The sequence below is a fragment of the Morone saxatilis genome, unplaced genomic scaffold (assembly GCF_004916995.1).
Source record: "Morone saxatilis isolate NCDOM2014 unplaced genomic scaffold, NCSU_SB_2.0 Contig18, whole genome shotgun sequence".
Lineage (NCBI taxonomy): Eukaryota > Metazoa > Chordata > Actinopteri > Moronidae > Morone > Morone saxatilis.
The window spans coordinates 17,192,477-17,200,846 of record NW_023339740.1 but is presented as its reverse complement, the minus strand read 5'-3'; the positions used below and the strand labels follow the sequence as shown (position 1 = coordinate 17,200,846).

General features: G+C 46.0%; 1 protein-coding gene across 1 annotated transcript in view; it reads left to right on the top strand.

The window, feature by feature from the left end:
- Positions 1–537: 537 nt before the first annotated feature.
- The window catches only part of skib (v-ski avian sarcoma viral oncogene homolog b), a 30,834-nt gene continuing 23,001 nt past the window's right edge, over positions 538–8,370 (top strand). The window contains exon 1 of the mRNA XM_035661951.1: positions 538–1,431. Coding sequence (XP_035517844.1) covers positions 538–1,431 — 894 coding nt within the window. The remainder of the gene's footprint in view (positions 1,432–8,370) is intronic.

The following is an 8,370-nucleotide window of genomic DNA, read 5'->3' as shown; positions in this document are numbered from 1 at the left end:
AGGAACAGCTGGCTGAGGGAAGAGCCAGCCCGGGGAGTCAGTCACATTCCTGGCTGGGATTCAATGACTGAACCAGACACAAACAAACAGAGAGGGCGAGAGAGAGAGAGAGCGAGAGAGGGAGAGCGAGCGAGAGAGAGAGAGAGAGAGAGAGAGAGAGAGAGACTCACACATTGAGTGAGTGGGGAGACAGACTGAGAGTACGCCAGACTGAGCAGACGAGGCATATTTCGAGCGCACATTAGGAGTGCGTAAAACCGCAGGAGCGCATAGAAACACAGTACCCAGTGATTGTGCGTTGGATAATACGAGTTTTGAGTCTAGGAGTTGTCGACTTTAATTGCGTCTGTCTACAGGAACAGCCCCCGTGAATTCAGCAGCCTTCAGTTTTCTGAATGGACGCGCTGGGAAGCTTCTCCGGTGACATGGAAATGCGCGTTATTAAGCGTGTAGCCGGATGCTGAGGACGCCCGATCCAATAAGTCAATTTCTGCTTTCATTTTGAGTTTTGAAATCTCTTTTCTAACCGGCAACAACATGGAGGGCACGAGCTTCCAGCCCCATCCCGGACTTCAGCAAACTCTGAAGCAGTTTCATCTGAGTTCCATGCGCTCGCTCGGCGGACCGGCGGCGTTCTCCGCTCGGTGGCACCAGGACTCACTCTTCGGCAAAGATGGGAAATCGGCGGAGATGATGCTCACCCTGCCGACTCAGACACCTCCGGTAATGTCCGGTCCACTTTTCATCCCGTCCGACCGCTCCACGGAGAGGTGCGAGACGGTCTTGGAGCGGGAGCCCATCTCCTGCTTCGTGGTCGGCGGCGAGAAGCGTCTCTGCCTGCCGCAGATCCTCAACAGCGTCCTGAGAGATTTTTCCCTCCAGCAGATCAACTCGGTGTGCGACGACCTACACATCTACTGCTCCCGGTGCACGGCGGACCAGCTGGAGATCCTTAAAGTGGTGGGCATCCTGCCCTTCTCGGCTCCGTCCTGCGGGCTGATCACTCAGACGGATGCTGAGCGCCTCTGCAACGCTCTCATCTACGGCGGAACTTATCCTCCCCACTGCAACAAGGAGTTAGGCTCCCTGGAGTTGGAGCGAACCGAGAAGAGCTTCAAAGTCTATCATGAATGTTTCGGTCGGTGTAAAGGCTTGTTTGTCCCGGAACTGTACGCCGGTCCGAGCGCCGCCTGTATCCAGTGCATGGACTGCAGACTCATGTTCCCACCTCACAAGTTTGTGGTCCACAGTCACAAGAGACTCGAGAACCGGACTGTCCACTGGGGATTCGACTCCGCCAACTGGCGGGCTTATGTGCTCTTAGACCCGGACTACACCGGGAAGGAGGAGAAGAGTCACCTGGAACAGCTGCTTAAAGAGTTAAAAGGAAAATATGATCTGATGGGCAAGCGGTCCAGTATATCGTGCAGAGTAAGTTTGTTCTGTTTCACCTTGTTATTAACCATCACTTATATTGTCTTTGAGGTGTTCTGTTTGTTACTGTGGATATTTCAACAGCCTCGGGCCTACTACAGCATCTGCATTAATTATCACTAATTTTCAGGAGGCTTCCTTCTCATTAGGCCTGCCACTGTCTCCTTTGATTGATCGTTTGTATCTTTTCCAAGTGAAGTGTTGCCAGTCTTATTAGTCCCCCCCACCCCACCCCAACAGAGGCATAATGTAAATGCACATCACATCTTTCTGTCTGTCCTGTGAAACACCTCATATAGAGCCTCACTCACTCCATCTATATCTAAAAAAAGGTGACAGTGAAGCCTCTAACCATCACCTGACACCCCCAGCATCCCTCTCATCCTCTGAACCCCCCCTCCCCGCTCCCCTCCGGTTACCCAAGGGCATCTGCATTATGATAAATGGAGTCCCGATGATATATTTTATTAGTGTGAGAGGGGAGAGGGGGGCAGGGGAGCCTATTATGGTGCCACGAGGTGGGGAAGGGGATAAGAATTTAATGAGGTTTGGGATATGGAAATGTGTGTGTGTCAGAGAAAAGAGGGGGGGGGAGGATTTGTGGCTGGTCAGGATAAGGTATGAGTGTGTGTTTGTGTGTGTCGCTGTCCAGGCTCCTTGCGTGGGTCAGAGATGTTTAGTATGGACAAAGGGCCAGGAGACGAGGTGGCTGTTCCTTCGTCACAGAGCAGCTGTTGTGTGGGACTCTGCTAATGAGTGGACATTTCTGTATGCATCACCATGGTGCTGCTCCAGTCTGAGCAGGAGCCAGGAGATGTCTCACAGGGAAACCTCAGTGCTCTCTTTAAAGAAAATACACTCAAGGAATCGCTGTTGGTTTACAGAAACATGTCTATAATAACAACAGGAGGATCAGTGATGGATAAAGGTGATGTTTTGGTTCTCAATTTAGAAATATTCATCCTGAATTCAGCACACAGGCATCCACAGATGATTTATATTGTGTTGAACACAGACTCCTGACAAGATCTTTGTACAGTCAAGAAGTATGTCTATACATAAAAAAAGAGATAAAAAGTCTTGCACCTGTGGTAAATTTCTTCCTAACTGCAGTCAGCAGGTCTTGATGTATTACCTGTGAGTTATATATTTTCTTAAAATGGTGAGTCCTGCACTGACAGTCTTCCAGTGTGTGTGATATACTCAGGGCAGGGCTGAGCATCATGGAGGCAGCGTGGTGGCGGAGGGGGCAGTGCGTGTTTGCTGTGGTTCACTGTCAGTCGTGTCCCAGTTAGCAGACAGGCCTGGTCCTCGGGGAGCTGCACACCAGCGTTCTCCCATACATCAGCCTGACAGGCCAAGCTGCTGAAAGGCCGGACGGGGGCTCGCAGACCGCGCTTGGCTCGGCTTACCCATGAAACAAAAACTCAATGTTATCGGTACGCCTCAGCCTCCCTCTGATGTCAGAGTGTTTTATTAATAAGAGAGAGCCTCGAAGGTTACCTCCTCTGCCTGTATCATCTGTCTAGACTCCCACCTCATCCGCTGTACGTGTGGTGGTTGGTGCAGATACGGCACTGCTGGAAGCCACTGCTGAGAAGATAATTGCTGATGTGGGTTTTTTTTGTGGAATAGTTATGAAAGTGCAGTTTTATGCATAAAGAGATTTATGTGTGATTTAGAGTTACTCCAGATTTGTATTGATAGTGAATGAAATTTTTGGAAAACAAAAACAGCCTCCTCACTAAAGCAGAAGCTGGAATCAGAGGGAATGATACCGGTGAACCATTGTGTCTGTTTTGCATCAAATCCAGCATTTGGTCATTTAGCTCTTTGCCTAATGTGCAGATGAGGGCAGATTGCTGCGAGGAGGCTGCAGTCTCTTTCATTCAGAAGATGCAGGGTGTGTGTGAGCCAGGCCTTGACATGTGTTGTCAAAGGGCCGTAACCCCTGACCTTTCCCCAAAGACACTGACCCAGCCTTCCCCCATTCTTTTCACACCATCCAATCACATGCCCTTGTGTCCAGTGCACTGGCCAGATGGCTGTCTGATAAAGGACGGAGGGATATACAGTGGGCCGATAAAAAAAAAAAGTCTCGACTGCAGCTTCTAATGAAACATCACCATTTTGTGATTCATACAGTGCTTTTCATTTCAGATCCTGCATGATTATTTTGCTGACACACTGCCAAAAAATGTAAATTTCAGGCGAAACTTGAATTTTGAGTCTAATTCAAATGACTTTTCATTGTGTTGAACCTTGCGTGTAATAATTCAAATGTTAACTTTTCTGATTAGCATGAAAATCTTCAAGAAAGAGGATTGGAATTGCAAAAATTTTTTTTTTTCTTCTTCAAAGTCAAATACTTCTGAGCATTAACTGTGAAAAAAAATATCCCTAAGAAGTAAGGGCAATGCGATCAATCATCTGACTGAGTGGAGAGTAAACGTGGGCTTCTGGAGAACGGTGTAGACTCTCCTTAATGGAATGGATATTAAAGCCATTCAACTGAGGCCAATTTATGCCATTTCTCATCCCATTGTTCTCCTCACTCGACGAAATTAGCCTCAAACCTGGAGCAAACCAATCAAGTGTGCGTCGATGAGCAAAGGGATGTGTGTTTTCAGTTATTAGCTGCTAATAAAAGCAAACAAATGCACAAATGAATGGATAATACCTTTCTCTATCAGGTTACTGTGTGTTTATCTGCACTTGTATGTGGGCGTCTTCATGTATGCGAGAGTGTTTGCATGTAAACAGTCAAGTGTAATGACTGGATCAGCTGTGCGGGGCCAGATTAAAATGAGCTCTCTGCCGGCTCATTTCCATTCCCATCTGTCTGCTGACCTCTGGGAAGCCCTGAAAGCTGACATCGTGCATCTCTTTGGTCCTTGATGCGCCTGTCTGCCCAGTGTTGACCCAGTCAGCTAAGACCTGACCCACCCAGATCACCCAGATACACATCGAGACAGTCGCATTTGGTTCAGATTTACCATGTTCTCAAATCTCACTGCTGGTACAGCAGATTTATGTTTCTAGTATTTGTGTGTGATTTGCCTTCTGCTATTTGTCCTCTTTTGGAAACATCAATCTTCTAAGAGCAGTCGCCTGACTCCCAACCAACCCCCCCCCCTTAGCATACAACTCCCCACTGACCAGCCTCCCCCCCCTCCCAGAAGACCATCACCTCTTCTTTGCAGTGACTGTTGGACGGAGTGTTTTGGCCAAAGCAGGGACGGCATGTCAAGGCAAAGGGGTGTCAGCAGCTCCCAGGGGTTGTGGCCTCCATTCTGGCAGGGGTGACCCCATGTTAAAAAGGTGTCAGCTGGGGTTCTGTCATGGGTGATGTGTGCTAAAGACCTGCCGCCTCTTTTGTTTGAGGGCCGGGCTTTTAGAGGCTGTGAAGTGCAGCCATTTCTCTTTGTTAGTGCCTTGTTTCTTTAGGTGCTGTGTGGATAGGTCTGTAACCTCCAGCCTCTCCCAGGGTGGGAAATCCACGCTTGTGAGTTTGCTGTGTCACTGGTTTTACTCTTTGTGTGCACAAAGACAGATTGGAGCCAGTAGTGGTGTCTGCATGTCTGATAGAGATAAGGCTGGGCGATAGTTCAGCATTAATGTTAATTGACTTTCAGCAGAATCATTTTTCAATTATCTTATCATGATATTCTCCCATAAACATCTGTTGTTCAAATTAATGATTATGGGCAAGTTGTAATTAAAATTTAACAAAATTAGTTTCTTTTTATTAACCAAACTGATTATTTCGTATGTGATTTTGAACACATTCATAATCATGCTCCAAATGCTATGTATCAGTATTAGAAAACATCCTTATAAATCCTTAATCCCATCCTTGTGCATCAATATCTCAATATATAGATAATGTGAGATGTTTGCAGTAGGGCTGCATAGTTAATTAAAATATTATCAAAATATGACCAAGTGCAATATCCAAATCGCAGAAGCTACACATTTCTGATGAAGGTAAAATGTGTGACAGACAGCATTATAATGAAGTACTGTAGTGCTGTAGTTATGCCTTGGCCTACGTTTGTTTGGTACACACCTCAACAACTGTCCCGTCATCATGGTATTAATCGATTTCTATGAAAATGAAAATTGTGATCCAAAAATTATCATTACCGCTCATCGTGAACCACATCGTAATTGCAATATCTGTCACAATATGATTTTTTTTTATCATATTGTGCAGCTGTAGATTGCCGTGGTGGAAGAAGTACTCAGATCCTTAGTAAAGATACAAATACTAGTAAAGTTCTGTATTCAGAATCTTAGTTTAGTAAAAGTATTAACATCAAAATACACTTAAAGTTAAAAGCAAATGTACTTATAATCCACACAATAAATAAACAATACAATGCACACACACATTCTCACACATATACAGTATATATACACATGCGTGCACGTTAGCGGGTTAAATATAAGAAAGCCTTTTAATAAAAGCGGGTTTTTAGAGACAATTTAAGAGGAAACTGATTTTGCGAGTCTGAGTTAGAGAAAATATGTTATGACTTTACTGAACGCAACAATTTAAACTAGAAAAAGACAGCATTTCTTGAATATTAGAGGATATCCAGTCTCACATATTGCAATATTGTTATTATTCCAATTTACTGTATTGCTCCATTTCCGATCATCTCATGTCGACCATGTTTTGCTCCATTCCTTTCTAAATCTCGATGACACAGCACAGTGGTAATGTGTGAAAGACTTCTTGTATAACTCGTAGAGTGAGGGAGGAGGATGATTAGTGTTGATCAGTGATGATGAGATGAGGAAGGAGATGAGCACTGGCTGTGACTGCAGTCAACAAGCCAGCCAGTCAGTCGGTCCGTTTGTGGCAGAACAGATGCCCGTATTGGGTTAGTGTTATTCCACAATCATCATCAATTCCTCCTCGATCACCTCCTGATTTCCAGCTCTGTGATTAAGAGTCAGGCCCATCTGGTGCAGAGACAGGAAATCCTGGAGTCTGCATCTGCTGCTGGCTGAGCTACTAAGCTGCTGCAGTCAGGAGGGGGTTTAAACTCTGATAATCCTACATAACCCCTGGAATGCAGAGACCACAGCACACATCAAAACCGTCATCTTCTCTGGACAGCGTCTTCAGGAACTACAGATAGACTCAGACTGAATGTCTCCTCTTTCTCTGGCCCACTGAAAGCATCCTCACAATTCCTCACAATTTATAACCATTCCCTCTGGAATTGTGTAATTAGAGCATGAATTAGATATACTGCAGAGAGTATGTTACATGGGGAAGCCAACAGTGCAGATGCACATACCAATTCAAGTGCTTTTTCTGATGAGACTTAAGAGGCCAAAGACATGAGCAGGATTGCAAAATTTGTCCCCTATGAATTTCTCTCTGTCTATCCTTAATGACCTGCAGCTCTAAGCTACATAACTGTTAGACCACATTGGAGATGTGCTAATGGAGCTCCAGCCAGAGCAGAAGTAGGCCCTGCTGGTGCCATATGACAAATCGGCATGCTGCTCTCGCCTACAATCCGCCCACCAACCACCTCCAAAGCTATCATAAGGATTAGCTCACACAGCTAAACCAAACAGACTGCTCAGTGTTCAGACAGCATTTGGTCCAAATCTTGTTCGTGCCTCCTGTTTTGATGGCTAGCAGTTCACAATCGGGCCGCTATCGTTTTAGTCGCAACTGGTGTGGTGCCAAGTTGCTGCATAGTGCTGTGTGTGGCTGCGGGTAAAAGAAGAATTAATGTTTTAGGGATTTACACGACTGCCTTGCTCTTTGGGATATGCATAATTAATATTTTGGATTAGGATGGTTTAGATTAACTTTGAATTCTCTGCTGAGTTCAGAAAACGGTGACGCGGAGGAGACACAGGGTGTACTTTTGTCTTTGTCTGCTGCATAAAAGCTCAATTTGGGAGAAATGGTTTGCAGTACAGACCTGCTTTGTGTATGTTTGAGCGTGTGGGCAGCCGTGTACCTCAACATTTAGAGGCCTCTGTCAGACTCCACACACTCTCAGAAAGGACTCAGTCCTCAGTTGGAGTCTGCTCCGTACGCTTGTGATTGGAGGGCGGCTGTGGTTGCTAAGCAGAGCTGCTCTTCCTGTGCTAAATAAGAACTTCGTGCTCTCTGGCTGGTGGGCTCAAAGAAGCGCGCCAGAACACACACACAGACACAATACATGTGTGTACCACAGACCTCACGAAGTGCATAGACCTCTTACAGTACAGAAACCTCAACCCTCTCCATTTCACTGCATCCTCTTTCATTGTGACCTCCTACGCTGTGACTCCGCATGAGTCTCTCCTCCTCCTCTCTCCTCCTCCTCCTCCTCCTCCTGCTGCTTTCCTTTCTCCAACTCCTCCTCCACTCTGCATCACACGCACTTCTCCCACAGGTCAGGACTGTATAAAGCTCCCCTCTCCATCACCGAGACCTCCTTGTCTGACACCTCCTCTGCCCCGCCACCATCACTCACCTCCTCCATTTGACACCTCCTCGACCCTGTAGGACACACACACATGCACAGACACGCACAGACACACACAGACACAGGCTCTCCTCCACTGAGATCTCCTACTTTACTCCCCCTCATACTGCATTATACTTAGATCTCCACCTCCACTGTAGTGAGCACATGCTGTATCAGTCTGTATTCAGACTGGCCTACATACGGCGCACATGTATCACTGTACTGTTCCAGGGGTGTGAGGGCTGATTGTCTCGTTTAGAAGAGATGAAAACTCGCCATCTATCTGTAGTTCTTTGATTATAGATAGATAGATAGATAGATAGATAGATAGATGAGATAGATAGATAATAGATAGATAGATAGAATAGGATAGATAGATAGATAGATAGGATAGATATGGAAAGGCAAGTGCTACTTGGTCAGGATGACCTCATAACCATCTCCTCCT